Source organism: Oryx dammah, unplaced genomic scaffold (assembly GCF_014754425.2).
Source record: "Oryx dammah isolate SB20612 unplaced genomic scaffold, SCBI_Odam_1.1 HiC_scaffold_2, whole genome shotgun sequence".
Lineage (NCBI taxonomy): Eukaryota > Metazoa > Chordata > Mammalia > Artiodactyla > Bovidae > Oryx > Oryx dammah.
Genome location: NW_024070186.1, coordinates 138016789 through 138035161, shown reverse-complemented (window position 1 = coordinate 138035161; position 18373 = coordinate 138016789). Strand labels below are relative to the sequence as shown.

Genomic DNA, 18373 nt, shown 5'->3' with positions numbered 1-18373 from the left:
TGCCATGAAGTGATGCGACCAGATGCAATGATCTTCGTTTTCTGAGTGTTGAGCTTTAAGCCAACTTTTTCAGTCTCCTCTTCCACTTTCATCAAGAGGCTCTTTATTTCCTTTTCATTTTCTGTCATAAAGGCGGCATTATCTGCATATTTGAGGTTTTTCATATTTCTCCCAGCATCTTGACTCCAGCTTGTGCTTCATCCAGTCCAGGGTTTTTCATGAGGTACTCTGCATATAAGTTAAATAAGCAGGGTGACAATATATAGCCTTGAAGTACTCCTTTTCCTATTTGGAACCAGTCTGTTGTTCCATGTCCAGTTCTAACTGTTGCTTCCTGACTGTATATAGGTTTCTCAAGAGGCAGGTCAGGTGATCTGGTATTCCCATTTCTTTCAGAATATTCCACAGTTTGTTGTTGTCCACACAAAGGCTTTGACATAGTCAATGAAGCAGAAATAGATGTTGTTGTTGTTGTTTTTCTGCAACTCTCTTGTTTTTTCAATGATCCAGCGGATGTTGGCAATTTGATCTCTGGTTCTTCTGCCTTTTCTAAAACCAGCTTGAACATCTGGAAACTCACAGTTCACATATTGTTGAAGCCTGGGATAGAGAATTTTGAGCATTACTTTACTAGCATGTGAGATGAGTGCAATGGGGCAGTAGTTTGAGCATTCTTTGGCATTGCCTTTTTGAAATGAAAACTGACCTTTTCCAGTCCTGTGGCCACTGCTGAGTTTTCCAAATTTGCTGGCATATTGAGTGCAGCACTTTCACAGCATCATCTTTTAGAATTTGAAATAGCTCAACTGGAATTCCATTACTTCCTGTAGCTTTGTTCGTAGTGATACTTCCTAAGGCCCACTTGACTTTGCATTCCAGGATGTCTGGCTCTAGGTGAGGGATCATACCATCGTGATCATCTGGGTCGTGAAGATTTTTTGTATAATTCTTCTGTGTATTCTTGCCACCTCTTCTTAATATCTTCTGCTTCTGTTAGGTCCAGACCATTTCTGTCCTTGATGGAGCCCATCTTTGCATGAAATGTTCCCTTGGTATCTCTATTTTTCCTGAAGAGATCTCTAGTCTTTCCCATTCTATTGTTTTCCTCTATTTCTTTGCATTGATCGCTGAAGAAGGCTTTCTTATCTTTTCTTGCTATTGTTTTGAACTCTGCATTCAAATGGGTATATCTTTCCTTTTCTCCTTTGCTTTTCACTTCTATTCTTTTCACAGCTATTTGTAAGACCTCCTCAGACAGCCATTTTGCTTTTTTGCATTTCTTTTTCTTGGGGATGGTCTTGATCACTGCCTCCTGTACAATATCACGAACCTCCATCCATAGTTCATCAGGCACTCTATCTATCAGATCTAGTCCCTTAAATCTGTTTCCCACTTCCACTGTATAATCGTAAGGGATTTGATTTAGGTCATACTTGAATGGTCTAGTGGTTTTCCCCACTTTCTTCAGTTTAAGTCTGAATTTGGCAATAAGGAGTTCATGATCTGAGCCATGGTCAGCTCCCAGTCTTGTTTTTGCTGACTGTATAGAGCTTCTACATTTTGGCTGCAAAGAATATAATCAATCTGATTTTGATGTTGACCATCTGATGATGTCCATGTGTAGAGTCTTCTCTTGTTTTATGGAAGAGGGTGTTTGCTATGATCAGTGCATCCTGTTAGCAAAACTCTATTAACCTTTGCCCTGCTTCATTCTGTATTCAAGGCCAAATTTGCCTGTTACTCCAGGTGTTTCTTGACTTCCTACTTTTACATTCCAGTCCCCTATAATGAAAATTATAGAAGATGATAAATATTCAGTTAATATTTCATTCAAAAATACATATATATATATTTATGGATCTGCAAAGAAAGACATAAAAAAACAGCCTTTAGAGAATGCTGAAAGCAATTTCAAGTTGCCAGTCTCAGAAAATCATTTTTTCTCTGTGTGTACTTATTACTCTTTTCTTTATATCCTAAATGCTTAGCTGTTGTTCCATTCCCAAAGGACTGTTATTATCATATTCTTAGTATTGGAAGTTATAGTTTAAGGCCATGTTTTTAAAACTGAATCACACAAAAATGGGTATAGTATAGGTGAAGATATGTAATAAACATAATGGATCTTCTTGAGGCACCTCTTGAATTGTCAACTTGTCCTATGACAAAAATAACCACAGTGTGGTGTGTGTGTATTAGTCACTCAATCATATCCAACTCTTTGCAAACCCATGGACATTAGCCTGCCAGGCTACTCTGTCCATTGGATTTCCAAGGCATGAATATTGGAGTGGGCTGCCACTTCCTTCTCAGGGTATCTTCCTGACCCAGGGATCAAACCCACATCTACTGCATTGGTAGGCAGATTCTTTACTACTGAGGCATGAGGGAAGTCCCTATTGAACCAATAGCTACAGTCAGATCCTACCAGAAGTCATTTTCCCCAAAAACTTTATTGCTATAGAAAAGAAAGCAAGAAAGATAGGCAGATAGCTTTGAAGCAAAATTTCTAAAATATTCACATCCTTTAAGCAACTAGACATTTATGGACTACAAAAAGTTTCAATGTGGGAACCATTGGATTGTGTGTGTGTGTGTTAGCTGCCCAATCGTGTCTAGCTCTTTGCAACCCCATCGACTGTAGACCAGCAGGCTCCTCTGCCCATGGAATTCTCCAGGCAAGAATACTGGAGTAAAGTGTATACCTGTGGCGGATTCATGTTGATGTATGGCAAAACCAATACAATATTGTAAAGTAATTAACCTCCAATTAAAATAAATAAATTTATATTAAAAAAAAGAACAAATAGAAAAAAATATTAATAGATATTTAAAGGTTCCTTTCTGGCTAGTTGAAGATGTGGGACAAACTTTTGTTTGTGTGTATGTGGGACAAATCTGTGTATGTGCGACAAACTTTTTAAAGTTAATTAAAGACAATCAACTTTAAAAAAAAAAAAAAAAAGAATACTGGAGTGGGTTGCCATTCCCTTCTCCAGAAGATCTTCCCTACCAAGGGATTGAACCCCAGTCTCCCGCATTGCAGGCAGATTAGTTACCATCTGAGCTACCAGAGAAGCCCAACCATTTAGACTACACAGTTACATATGCTAGTAGAAGGAATCCAAATAACCAATGGAATTCTTCAGGAGAAAATACTGAAAGAATGAAATACAGCTTTATTGGGAAAAAGAGTAAAATATAAGTGAAAGCTTATCCATGGCTTTCTTTCCATTAGATGTTACTGAAATTGTCATGCATGTATCACATTTTTCACTAATTTCTACACAATAAGCACAGAATTTTTCAGTAGTTTTGAAAGCATTTTTCTTTGGAACTCAATAAGTAACAGTGATGCTTTGTCTTCAACTTGCAAGCATAATAACTTTCGTAAACTTGAATCTGATACGCAGTTCAAACTGTTACACTAAAATTTAAGCTACTATTTCCTACCCTATTTTATTATTCCTACTAAGAAACTTTTTAGATGTTTTCCCCCCTGCTGCTCACCCATGAAATTTTAATATTTCAGATATTGTCTATACCTGTACTGTATGAATATCTAAGAACTTTTCTTCTGCTTCTGATAAAAATTTTATCATTTATAGTTTTTTAACAATTATAAAAACTAAGAATTTTTCTTCTGCCCCTGAAAAATTTTACCATCTAAGAGGCAATATTACCCCTTTTGAAAATGTATGTGCTAAAAGCAAATTTTTATAAAAAGAAAATATTATATAACAATACTTTTTAAAAAATCACATGAGTACTTATTTCTCAAGCACTATATAAATTCGTGAGAATCAAAGATTTTGAAAGATAATACCTTTTGTAGCTAGAATTAAGATAGAAAAGTGACTAGGTCAATATAGGCTTCCCTGGTGCCTCAGACAGTAAAGAATCTGCCTGCAATGTAGCAGACCTAGATTCCATCCCTGAGTTGGGACGATCCCCTGGAGGAGGGCATGGCGACCCACTCCAGTATTCTTGCCTGTAGAATCCCATGGACAGAGAAGCATGGCAACAGTCCATGGGGTTGTAAAGAGCTGGACACGACTGACCGACTAAGCACAGCACACAAGATCAATATAGAATTCTGTAGAAACAATACTTAAGTTGCCTGGGAGTTTTGTGAGGTCGTGCTATGTTGCTTCAGTCATGTCTGACTCTGTGCGACCCCATAGACGGCAGCCCACCAGGCTCCGCTGTCACTGGGACTCTCCAGGCAAGAACACTGGAGTGGGTTGCCATTTCCTTCTCCAGTGCATGAAAGTGAAAAGAGAAAGTGAAATCACTCAGTCATGTCCGACTCCTAGGGATCCCATGGGCTGCAGCCTACAAGGCTCCTCTGTCCATGGGATTTTCCAGGCAAGAGTACTGGAGTGGGGTGCCATTTGAGGTCCTACAGTTATGTAAATAAAGAAACAGATACCCTTATTTCTATTATTTTGATGAAGTTTCAGTTCAGTTCAGTTCAGTTCAGTTGCTCAGTCGTGTCCCACTCTGAGACTCAATGAATCACAGCACGCCAGGCCTCCCTGTCCATCACCATCTCCCGGAGTTGATTCAAACTCAAGTCCATCCAGTCAGTGATGCCATCCAGCCATCTCATCCTCTTTCATCCCCTTCTCCTCCTGCCCGCAATCCCTCCCAGCATCAGACTTTTTTCCAATGAGTCAACTCTTCATATGAGGTAGCCAAAGTATTGGAGTTTCAGCCTTAGCATCGTTCCTTCCAAAGAAATCCCAGGACTGATCTCCTTTAGGATGGACTGGTTGGATCTCCTTGCAGTCCAAGGGACTCTCAAGAGTCTTCTCCAACACCACAGTTCAAAAGCATCAATTAGCCCCTATTAGTATAACATGGGAAATACTGATAGTATTAAAGTCATTTTTTGTTTCATAACTTTTTAACTTATATACTTCTAATTTGAAATATTATTATAATAGAACAAGGGACACTTTATTTCAAATAAATTAATTTTAGGACTAATGCTTTCAGTTAACCTCAGGATCAGATAAAAGATTGATAGATCAATAGAATGATGAATGGATAGATGAATGATAAACACATCAATAGAGAAGTGAATAGATACATATGTACATATAACATTCTTTCTTTTTTTCTTATTTTTTGTAGCTTCTCTCTGGTCAAAGAATCCTGGCATAATTAGGATTTTTTCCAATCAAGTTACTGCCACTTTTCTTATACAATCTGATGAAAGTGATTATATTGGTTTCAAAGTAACATACACTACATTTAACAGCAAAGAGCTTAATAGTAAGTACTGTTTATTCCTTAGCCTTTGAATCTTCAGGTGCTTTAATGCTATAATGGAATTTTAAAAGCAACAGAACCTAATATTTTAGAAAAGGATCATTATCTATTTCATTGTGCAAGTTCTTCAATGAGTACCTCTTATGAACACCTTTCTCCACTTGATACTTGGAAAGAAATGAGAATTTAGAAAATCACTCACATCCTTCAAAACAATGAAATAACCAATTTGAAAAAATATATAATTCAATAGGAAAATTAAATTCAACTTTTATACTGCAAGTATTCAAAGATTTAAAATTAGCATAAAACTAATTCTGAGAATGTTCCACATCAATTCAATTTTGACCAGATTATTAAATTTAGTAAATAGATAGGGGGAGAAAAAATGGGGACAAAGTTTATGCAGGTAAGTCAACAGAGGTAAGCTATAAAATTTGAAAAACAATAAGAACAAAAGGCTTGGCTTGGCTAAAGCCCTAATGGGGCGTAAGAAACATATTAACACTGTTGGCAACAAAAGCTGTTTTTTTTTTTTTAAACTAAATCAAATTAAACAGCCAGCATTAATTTTAAAAATAATTATGTGCATGCCACTTGATTATAAACTGTATGAGTATATATTATTTTCAATTCAATCTATTACAATTAGTCATATCATTGACTCAATTTGAAGCAAATTTTTAATTTACAGATTATGAGAAAATCAACTGTAATTTTGAAGATGGCTTCTGTTTCTGGATCCAGGATCTAAATGATGACAATGAGTGGGAAAGGACTCAGGGAAGTACCTTTCCTCCGTCTACTGGACCAACTTTTGACCACACTTTTGGCAATGAGTCAGGTATAATTCATATTTAATTCAGAAACCAAGGGAAAAAGTGCGGCGTCTTGTTCCACAGTTCAAATTGAGCAGTATTAAATGCAAATTTAAATGCAAATTGAGCAGTATTAAATGAAGATTTTTTTATCATGAACTAATAAAATGAATTTAACTGAAAATGGTATCAATTAGGCAAGTAAAAGTATTTCAAGAAATGTATTTTTTACCTTATATATTCATGAAATGTTGAAAAGAACACAGAGGCCATTAGAGACAAAGAGACTTGGGTTGTCACCCTAGATTTGCCACTTATTATTAACTAAGTGGACTTGTGGGAGGTAATTAACTTTTCTGAACTTTGGTCTACTATATCTTAATTTCATTTTCGCATTGTTCACTGCTAGTGTATAGAAATCCAGTTGATTTTGGATATTGACCTTGTGCCTTGCAGCTTTGCTGAAATTAGTTTTTTAAGACTTTTCAATAGATCAATATCATACCATCTTGAAATACAGATAACAAGGCAGGTTTACTTCTGATAAGCCTTCTCAGACTGTTCAGGCTGCTATAACTGAATTTTAGAGATTGATTTTCTTAAACAATCAATATTTATTTTTCACAATCTGAAGACAGGAAGTCTGAGGTCAGGGTGCCAGCATGGTGTGGTTCTAATGAGAGCCCTCCTTTTGGTTCACAGACACCAGCCTTCTTAGTATATCCTCATGTAGCAAAAAGAGAGAATGTAAGAGAGAGGTCTCTCCTGTCTCTTCCTACAAGATCACTTATACCATCATGAGGGCTCATCTTCCTGAAGTGGTTACCCTCCAAAGGACCCATCTCTACTCTCATCACATTTCGGTTTAGGGTGTCAGCATATTGGGGGCAGGAGGGAGACCACCATTCAGACCATAAGAGAAAAACTATGGAAGATCTGATTCTAAAACATGGTCCTAGAGGATAAGATGGTTGAATGGCATCACCGACTCAATGGACATGAGTTTGGGTAAACTCCGGGAGTTGGTGATGGACAGGGAGGCCTGGCATGCTGCAGTTCATGGGGTCACAAAGAGTAGGACACAACTGAGTGACTGAACTGAACTGAACTGAAGGTATGTGAGAAATGAGATGGGGGATATAAAGAGGAAAACTAGTTATCTTTATTTATAATTACTTCTCATATTCATCTTACTCTCTGAAATTAATTGTATATGTAAAGGAGTAAAAAGTATCTTACCCTGTCACCCCCCTTCTCCTTTTGCCTCTATTTTTTCCCAACATTACGGTCTTTTCCCAATGAGTCAGCTCTTCACATCAGGTGGCCAAAGTATTGGAACTTCAACTTCACCATCCGTCTTTACGATGAATATTCAGGATTGATTTCCTTTAAGATTGACTGGTTTGATCTCCTTTCTGTCCAAGAGACTCTGAAGAGTCCTCCATCACCACAATTTAAAAGCATCAGTTTTTTGGTGCTCAGCTTTCTTTATTGTCCAACTCTCACATCCATACATGATGCAAAAAACCATAGCTTTGACTAGATGGACTTTTTCGGCAAAGTTATGTCTCACCTTTTTAATATGCTACTACGGTTTGTCATAGCTTTCCTTCCAAAGAGAAAATGTCTTTTAATTTCACGACTGTAGTCACCATCCACAGTGATTTTGAAGCCCAAGACAATAAAATCTGTCACTGCTTCCACTTTTTTTCCTGCCATTTGCCATGAAGTGATGGAACTGGATGCCATGATCTTATTAATAGTTTTTTGAATGTTGAGCCTTAAACCAGCTTTTTCGCTTTCCTCTTTAACCCTCACCAAGAAGTTTGTTAGTCCCTCTTCATTTTTTGCCATTTGAATGATATTGTCTGCCTACCTGAGGTTATTAATATTTCTCCCAAGAGTCTGATTTCAGCTTGTGATTCATCCAGCACATCATTTCAGTGATTTACTCTGCATATATGTTAAATAAGCAAGGTGACAATATACAGCCTTGTCATACTCCTTTCCCAATTTCGAACCAATCTGTTCCATGTTCTCTCTGTTGCTTCTTGACCTGCATACAGTTTTCTCAGGAGATAGGTAGGTGGTCTGGTATTCCCATCACTTTAAGAATTTTCCAGTTTGTTGTGATCCATGCCGTCAAAGGCTTTAGCATTGTCAGTGAAGCAGAAGTAGATCTAACTACAAATCCAGATGTAACATGCATCTTACAAAGAAAAGTGAAAGTTGCTCAGTCATGTCCAAATCTTTGCAACCCCATGGAGTCCATGGAATTCTCTAGGCCAGAATACTGGATTGGGTAGCCTTTCCCTTCTCCAAGGGATCTTCCCAATCCAGGGATAGAACCCAGGTCTCTTTGCAGGTGGATTCTTCACCAGCTGAGCCACCAGGGAAGCTCAAGAATACTGGAGTGGGTAGCCTATCCCTTCTCCAGCAGATCTTCCAGACCCAGGAATCAAACCGGAGTCTCCTGCATTGCAGGTGGATTCAATTCAAAAAAGCAATGCAGGTGCATTGCCTTTGATCTTACTAGCTGAGCTACCAGGGAAGCCGTTTAAAAAACAAAGAAAATTACAAAGAGGACAGAATAGAAATTCATGCTTTTAGATGATTTTCTTAGACAAAATCAATCCTATAATATGTTTTGCTATTGAGATTTCAATTCAATTCAAAAAATACATATTAAACGCTTCTTTTAACTAAACATGGTTCTAGGTATTGAGGACATGGATCACACATCATAATTTCTACAAAGCCTTTCTGGAACTTCCAAGTTAATATCTTCCTTTCCATTAAGCTTTAAAGCACCTCTTTTATTTTTCCTATCACATGACCTTATATCTGCTTACTTGTTTGTTTCTTTTCATCACAATGTTCTCTTCAGGAATAAGAACCTTGTCTTTTTCATCTTTGAGATTCTAGTGCATTTTCAGTGCCACAATATAACACGTAAAATTATTTTTAATTAATGAGTGAATGTCTACAGTTTTGACTCAATAAGTCATTTTTTAATAAGTGATTGACTACATGAAATTGCTTATAACATAAAAATAGCCTGAGCACATGTGCATTCTAATTTAATATTCCCTGGTGATTCAGACTGTCAACAATCGACCTGCAATGCGGAAGACCTGGGTTTAATCCCTGGGTTGGGAAGATTCCCTGGAAGAGGGCAGGGCAACCCACTCCAATATTCTTGCCTGGAGGATCCCCATGACAGAGGAGCCTGGCAGGCTACAATCCATGGGCTCGCAAAGAGTCGGACATGACTGAGCAACTAAGTATAGCAGCACATATTACAGAGATCAATATCCATGTTTTAATAACCTGAAAATTAACTAGCTGATCTAATGTCAATTGCAAATTACACCTAGTAAGAGCATACCTTTTTTATAGTAGAAATGTATCTGAATAATCCTAGTTCCTTAGGAATGCAGCCCAGGATAACAAACTACAGTTCACACAAATTACAGTTCATGAAGTATTTCTTAACAAGAATGTGACTGCTTTTGATCTAGTTCTCTAAGAAATCACTGAAACTCCCACTCCATGTATTCATTCACTCCCTTATTTAAGAAGTATTTTTTTGAGTCCAGGCCCTATTCAAGACCTCTGGATGTATCTGTGAATAAAATAAACCAGATTTTCTTCTCTTACGGAACACATTTTATAGCAAAGAAAAACAGAAAATAAGGACTATGCATCACAAATCATTACATGTTGGCCATCTGTTTAATGTTAATGAGTACTTAGGGGAAAATACAGAGCTTGGTAAGGCCAGCGGGGAGGGAAGATGTTGAGGTGTTTCTGCAAATTAAAATACAGTCATTAGGTTGAGTCTCATTGAAACAATAAGTGACACTTGAATCAAAACTTTATGGGACATACAGATTACTCCAGGCATAGGAAACACGCAGAGTAAAGGCTCTGACGCATGCCTGACCTGCATGAAGGAAAGCCAGGAAACCAGCATTGCTGAAACAGAATCAATAGGGCCAATAGGGTTCAGATAATCATGAATCTTCCATGGCTCTGCTCTTTTCCCCAGTGAAGTGAGGAGCCATTGACATTTAAGTGTAGGAATGAGAAGATTCACTTTGATTGGTAGAATAGTTTATGGAAGGGCAAGAGAGTTGTCAAGGAAACCAGTGAAAAGTTATCACTTAATCCAGAAAAGAGGCCATAGGACTCACATGTGGTGATATAAGGTCAGATTCTGGATATAATCTAAAAGTAATGTTAATAGGATCCTGCTAAATTAGTTACCAGCGTGACCCTATGGATAAAAAAATACATATACACTCTGCATAGATGGCCAATCTCATTAGACTTACATGCTTAAAACTAAATATTATAACATCATCTTATGCATAATTATTCTCCTTTGAATCAGTGATTTCCCATAGCCTGGTCCTCTAGGGATAAATTAGTAATCTGCACAGCTGAAGACTAACCCCCAAGTCATAATCACCCCCAACTCTCTAGAGAATCCTGCCCTAAAACAGTCAAATAATTTGACCACTTTTTTTCCTTAACTATAATAAAAAAAAAAAAATCTCTCTCACACTTAGACAAGAGTAGTTAGAGGGAAGTACAAAAAGCACCTATATCTATTGACTCTGACAGATAGCTTTTATGTAGTTGAAATCTTTGATGTTCAAATTATCATTTTCTCCTTTTATGTCATCATAATAAGAGAGAAAAATCATTCCACTGATATTTGAAGACTATAAGTACATTAGAGGAGAAAAATGATTTCAGCTTGCCAACAGATTAAATCACAAAAGAAATAAGATGAAACTGACCAAAGTGAGACAGGTTGAATGTCAGGTGGAGGTTTTAAATAGTCAGGTTGGAAATGCAGTCTCAGGAGAAGGTTGTGAAGCAGGAGTTATTTAAAATGAGATGAGTCAGAGCAGTTGAGAGCCCGCCAGAGGCAGCAGTGTAATGAGAACGGATGAGAGGCCTTAATAGGTCCTTCCCAAGTCCCATACCAGTGATTTCATAATCTAGCAGTCATTCGCCTCCAAGGGGTATTTTTCTTCCAGCTTGCTTTTTATGTGTCAGACATCCTGCCTCTGAAATGGAAGGGAATTAAGTCTTTCCTGCTGTTCCTCTTATCCATGCAGGATTTTTTTTTGTTGTTCTTTACTTTCATTTTAAATGACAGGTAGGCCTAAATGAAACAGATAAACTTTGAATTAACATTGCTTTAGGGAAGAACAGCTAAGCCCCTTAACTCTCTAAGTCTTTCTGAAGAAGTTTCTCCTGGTGGAGCACCTGCTTTGAAATCTCTGTTCTTCTTAGAAACAAAAGCAACTGGTGGAGACACTGGTGCTGATACAGGGCAGCAGCTTGGGGTGCTCAGCAGAGACCCATTTTTCCAGAACATTCAGGGATATGAGATGAGTAACATAAAAATTTCAGAAATGGAGGAGTCACGAAAGAACTAGAAGAGATGAAGAAAGTATTTTTTGTTGGCCTTTCTCAATGAAATCATAATCATTCCAACACTTGGGGGCTAGCTAGCACTGTATAGTAATAAGGATCATTAAAATAGAGACCCTGAAGTCATAGCTAGGTTTACATTTGAGCTCTGCATTTAAATCTACTCTGGTAGATGACTCGTCATCATTAATCATCTCATCATCTATCTCAGTTTCCTCATTGGGAAAGTGGGTTGATGATAATAGAACCTGACTTTGGAGGAATATTATGAACATTCAATTAATATGTTTTTAAAAATCTTATGAAAATGACTGACATATGAAAAATGCTTTACACATATTAGGTATCATAATTATTTTCTTTGCATACCACAGAAACATTCAACAGAAACAAATTGGCTGTGATACTGTTCTAAATATTATATCTGAGAGGAAAACAGTTATAGATTCAATTTTCAAAATTATGTTAAGTCTTTGGGATATCTGCATTTTATTTAGCCTATAAACCTATTCTAAAATAAGAGTAATTTCAGTGTTTCAAAGTAAAATTGTCCTTATGTCCTTATCTTTCCTGTGATGTTGAATTTCAGAAAATAATGTTGCTCTTTAATGTTGAAAGAATCTGGCTGAATTTGCACCGTTCTCAATCTAAAACTTTTGATATTTATCTACCAGATTCCTGTCTGACTCTTTGGGACCCCATGGACTGTAGCCTACCAAGCTCCTCTGTCCCTGGGATTTTCCAGGCAATAGTACTGGAGTGGATTGCCATTTCCTTCTCCAAGGGATCTTCCCAACCCAGGGATTGAACCCGGATCTCCTGCATCGTAGACAGACGCTTTACCGTCTGAGCCATCAGGGAAGCTTCAGTTAATTTTATATCCACCCACAAACTCACAAAGTGATTCTTAGAATAGTGTTTTCTTTTTGAGAGGGCCCTCCAGTTTTCCAGAAAGTTCTACTCTCTCTTCAATTTCTTCTGTTTCTACGTCAACATCAAACACTACTTCTCTTTGGAAGAGAAGTAGTACTATAACTTCTTTGGAGGTTGGAGTGTTTGAGGGGCAGAGGTTAGGTTCAGTTCATGAAGAAATAAGCAGAATAAAAGGATAGATGGACGTTGTAAGAGAAACCAAATGGCTCACAAAAACTCGAAGCTGACTCTGGAGGTTAATTCCAAGAATTCTCAAAGATATTTTAAAAGAATTATCATTTAACCTATAATTCCCCATAGTTCAGTTCAGTTCAGTCGCTCAGTCGTGTCCGACTCTTTGCGACCCCATGAATCGCAGCACACCAGGCCTCCTTGTCCATCACCAACTCCTGGAGTTCACTCAGACTCATGTCCATCGAGTCCGTCATGCCATCCAGCCATCTCATCCTCTGTCGTCCGCTTCTCCTCCTGTCCCCAATCCCTCCCAGCATCAGAGTCTTTTCCAATAAGTCAACTCTTCGCATGAGGTGGCCAAAGTACTGGAGCTTCAGCTTCAGCATCATTCCTTCCAAAGAAATCCCAGGGTTGATCTCCTTCACAATGGACTGGTTGGATCTCCTTGCAGTCTAAGGGACTCAAGAGTCTTGTCCAACACCACAGTTCAAAAGCATCAATTCTTTGGCGCTCAGCCTTCTTGACAGTCCAACTCTCACATCCATACATGACCACTGGAAAAACCATAGCCTTGACTAGACGGACCTTAGTTGGCAATGTCTCTGCTTTTGAATATACTATCTAGGTTGGTCATAACTTTTCTTCCAAGGAGTAAGTGTCTTTTAATTTCATGGCTACCATCACCATCTGCAGTGATTTTGGAGCCCTCCAAAATAAAGTCTGACACTGTTTCTACTGTTTCCCCATCTATTTCCCATGAAGTGATGGGACCAGATGCCATGATCTTTGTTTTCTGAATGTTGAGCTTTAAGCCAACTTTTTCATTCTCCTCTTTCACTTTCATCAAGAGGCTTTTTAGGTCCTCTTCACTTTCTGCCATAAGGGTGGTGTCAACAGCATATCTGAGGTTACTGAGATTTCTCCCAGCAATATTGATTCCAGATTGTGTTTCTTCCAGTCCAGCGTTTCTCATGATGTACTCTGCATAACAGTTAAATAAGCAGGGTGACAATATACAGCCTTGACGTACTCCTTTTCCTGTTTGGAACCAGTCTGTTGTTCCACGTCCAGTTCTAACTGTTGCTTCCTGACCTGCATACAGATTTCTCAAGAGGCAGGTCAGGTGGCCTGGTATTTCCATCTCATGAAGAATTTTCCACAGTTTATTGTGATCCACATAGTCAAAGGCTTTGGCATAGTCAATAAAGCAGAAATAGTTGTTTTTCTGGAACTCTCTTGCTTTTTCCGTGATCCAGCGGATGTTGGCAATTTGATCTCTGGTTCCTCTGCCTTTTCGAAAACCAGCTTGAATATCAGAGAGTTCACGGTTCACATATTGCTGAAGCCTGGCTTGGAGAATTTTGAGCATTACTTTACTAGCATGTGAGATGAGTGCAATTGTGCAGTAGTTTGAGCATTCTTTGGCATTGCCTTTCTTTGGAATTGGAATGAAAACTGACCTTTTCCAGTCCTGTGGCCACTGCTGAGTTTTCCAAACTTGCTGGCATATTGAGTGCAGCACTTTCACAGCATCATCTTTCAGGATTTGAAACGGCTCAACTGGAATTCCATCATCTCCACTAGCTTTGTTCGTAGTAATGCTTTCTAAGGCCCACTTGACTTCACATTCCAAGATGTCTGGCTCTAGATTAGTGATCACATCATCATGATTATCTGAGTTGTGAAGATCTTTTTTCTTTTCCCCATAGGGTTGTGGAAAATACCTATTTAATTATTTCAATTGTGTAGTAGTTTAATAAATTCAAAAATAAAAAGCCAAATTAATGTAGCATGAATATATTAAATAATATTTAGCTAATCCACACAGAGAATTAAGAAAATGTACCAAATGTCTTTACTTTATCCAAACTTCTAACAAGTTTTTAACATCACATGTGAATATAAATTTAATACACAGTGGAATACTCTAAGTGACATCAGAAGTACAAGTGTAACTAAGAGTTTAAGAGTAACATCTAGTTGGGAAGACCAAAAAGGATTTTCTGAAGATGTTAATTTGACTTAAGTAACCTCAAAAATTAGTGACAGGTACAATTGTAAGGGACACTCCAGTAGAAGGAACTGAACTTTCCCTTTGAATTTGTATTTAAATACTTGCCTTAAGTGAGTTAGTCCATCAGCATATCTAAATATCTTCACGGTCCTGTTGTCTCTAAAGGAGTGAATACTCAAAACATCTAATAAATTGGAACTAAAGTGGTATTTGCTCAAAGTAATAAGATGAAACAGTCATGTGAACTCTTAGTAACTTAGATTTTGTTACATCCTTAAGGATGTTCCAGTTCAAGGCTATTGGGAAGTCCAAAGTTGAGAAGTGACTTTCTTAAGTAACAATTGATTATGGAAGTTGCCTTCTGGCTCCTTTCCATTCTACCTAAACATGTTTCTTGATATTTTCATGTTAAAGTTGTGCTTTCCTGTTTATAAATTATATAGAAGGAAAGCACAACTGTCATTTCACACCAAAAAAAAATTGCTAATATTTAAGTGAAGCAAAATATTTTTGTTGTTTTTTACAGGATTTTACATTTCCACCCCAACTGGACCAGGAGGAAGACGAGAAAGAGTAGGACTTTTAAGTCTCCGTTTAGATCCCACTCCCGAACAAGCCTGCCTTCGTTTCTGGTATGTTATAGACACATGTTAAGTAGCATCTTATTTAATGAGTGGTGTTGCTTTTCTTACATTGCCAGGCTCAAATTTTACAAAGGTGTTGCCCCAAGTTTTAATGTACTAATCATTACTTTTCCCATTCATAAAGTAGCAAATACTGAACACTTTCTTTTCTCTAGCAGCTCCCTCACCCAAGAGAAAAGAGGTATTTGAGTGAAGGATTTAGAAGAACCCTAATATATCTACATATATGTGACTATATATATATATATATTTTCTAATGTTGTAGGAATTGATTAATTTTTGCTTGTTTCCAAACTAGGTATTATATGTATGGTGAAAATGTTTACAAACTAAGCATTAATATCAGCAGTGATCAAAACACAGAGAAGACAATTTTCCAAAAAGAAGGAAATTATGGACAAAATTGGAACTATGGACAAGTAACATTAAATGAAACAGTGGAATTTAAGGTGGGCAAAACACTTTATAACCATGTATTTGTATTATAAAATGGTGATACAATTATAGTTTATGGTGATATGTGAAAAGCAACTTACTTTCTGGGTATAGCTAAGTCGTTTTCTCTTCTTTCCTGATCTTCCTCTTTTTTTTAATATTTGAGTTCCTCTATTTTCAATTATTCACTGACATTAAAAACCACTTACTGAGGAACAATTTACTACATGGAACTACTACTTATAATGAGCCATAAAATTCACAGAGAACTTGAAGGATATTTCAGCTTTCTTCAGCAACTTTCTAGCACAAGCCAACCATGTCTTCCTATCCCACTGCCTAACTCGGTTTTCCAACTTTTCAAAAACACCACCTAAATGACCCATACACTTTTCTAAGGAATCACCTTTTCCTGTTAGGACATCCACACCCACCAGTATCCACACACGCTGCCCCATTCTGACTTAATTGCTATATATTTCCTCTAGAGACAAGTTCTTTGAGCTGTATCATTGGGAAGTCTCTGATCATTTACTTCACTTTAGGGTGAATTAATTTTTCACATAATAGCTTAATGTGTTCTCTTCCCAAGGGTGTTTGCAATTAAAATATAGGATCATATAAGCTAATAGCTTGACCAAATTAACAATGTTTTAACTGGGCAATTTCAGATGCAAGAGTATAACTTTCAGAAGATGTGTGTTTGGACAGAGATCGTCATCAGCGAAGATTCAGTGCTTTCCTGTGACTTGATATAAAGCAGGCGATAATCAATGACTCTCATTTGTATTCCTCCCAGCTTTCTTTGTTTTTTCTATCCTTTCTCCTTATCCTCTTTCTTCTGATTCTATAATTCTGTAAAGTTTTCTTTTCCACCTTAATTTTCTGACAATTCAAGGAAGAGTAAAGGAAAATGGAACATGAAGGAACACAAAGATGGCAGAAACAGGAAGATAGGTATTGCAGTAACTAAATTGTGGGCAACTCATGGAGAGTCTTAAACGTCACAAAACTGCATCCACTTTTTCATCAGCAGAGTAAGAGAGAGGACTGAGTTCTATAAATATTAACACCTTGGCTTTGCCACTTTAGTTACAAAATCTTGAAAAAGTTACTTTAGTCTCTTGGACATTCAGCTTGTGTGTATCTGAAAGGAAAAGATAATTTTTACGTGAAATAGTGTCTACCATGAAGCAGGCAGAATGAATGAACAAACGAGTGAATAGAGGACTGTAAATTCAATTTAATTAGTGTTGGAAAAATTAAATAAGATAATGTATACAATGCACCTTGCATAGCAATTAGCACATCAGGTATTCAGTTTATGTCTTTCCTTTCCCAGACAGGAGAGGATCCAACAGAGTCCAGTCAAAAATACCCACTGTTCTTAAGAACCTAATACGTTTCATCTGAACACTGGGCCTTCCCCCAGGTCTGGGTCTATGTCCTCTGGTCATCAGCTTTGTAATATATCTCACACAAACTTCCCAGGTCAATTACGACCGGTACCAGCAGGCATTCTCACACAAACTTCCCAGGTCAATTACGACCGGTACCAGCAGGCATTCCCCACTCCAGGGGATCTTCCCAGCCCAGGAATCCAACTCTCTTGTGTCTCCTGCACTGGCAGCTTCTTTAACACTAGAGCCAGTATCTGGCTCTGAAGAACTATATCATATTCATATTTTCTCTTGTTTTCTTCTTCTCTCTTTTAAATTGCCTAATCAATGTGTCTTCCCTTCAGGGTTGTATGCTCTAGGGGTTTCTCTGATAGCTCAGTTGGTAAAGAATCCACCTGCAATGCAGGAGACCCTGGTTCAATTCCTGGGTTGGAAATATCCCCTGAAGAAGAGAAAGGCCGCCCACTCCAGTATTCTGGCCTGGAAAATTCCATGGACTGTATAGTCCAAGAGATTGCAAAGAGTTGGATGTGACAGAGTGACTTTTACTCTCTTCAGGGTTGTATGCTCTAGGAAAGCAGACAGCTACCTGGATTTTTAATAACGTTGTGGAAAGAACCTAGAATAAGGTTGCTGTCCCTGCAAGATGACATGTATATGAGACAGAGTACAACAGAGCATGACAATATCATGAAAGAAAGAGCTAGAGACATAGAGAATTGTGACGATGCTGCCTAACACAGATAGAAGACACTAGCAAAACTGTAGACCACCGTGAACGCGTAGTTAGGGAGCTGGGCTCAGCCGAAGGACCTTGAAAAGCAATATTTCACTGGCTGATAACTTGTCCACATTTACTTCGACATGACAGTATTGATTCTCCAGAGAATACTGACTGGGCTACAAGAAGAATCAACCAGAAAAGATTAAAGTGGAATCATTTCATGTACCTCTCTGAATTACAGGTTGCTTTCTATGGGTTTAAAAACCAGTTCCTGAGTGATATAGCATTGGATGACATTAGCCTCACATATGGGATTTGCAATGTGAGTGTCTATCCAGAACCAACGTTAGTCCCAACTCTTCCGCCAGAACTTCCCAGTAAGTAACCTTAACGTATGTTTTCCCTAATTAGGTTATTAGTATTTCCAGGTAGATCTCTCTCTGACTTATTTTTTATTATCTTACCATAGTGCTGTCTTTTCACTGAAAATCAGAAACTTTAAG

The 18373-nt window shown here is 37.7% G+C and overlaps 1 protein-coding gene across 1 annotated transcript in view; it reads left to right on the top strand.

The window, feature by feature from the left end:
- The window catches only part of TMPRSS15 (transmembrane serine protease 15), a 156545-nt gene that overhangs the window by 60177 nt on the left and 77995 nt on the right, over positions 1 to 18373 (top strand). Inside the window, exons 9-13 of the mRNA XM_040227475.1 lie at positions 5140 to 5280; positions 5972 to 6121; positions 15194 to 15299; positions 15610 to 15760; positions 18112 to 18247. Of these exons, the coding sequence (XP_040083409.1) occupies positions 5140 to 5280; positions 5972 to 6121; positions 15194 to 15299; positions 15610 to 15760; positions 18112 to 18247 (684 nt within the window). The remainder of the gene's footprint in view (positions 1 to 5139; positions 5281 to 5971; positions 6122 to 15193; positions 15300 to 15609; positions 15761 to 18111; positions 18248 to 18373) is intronic.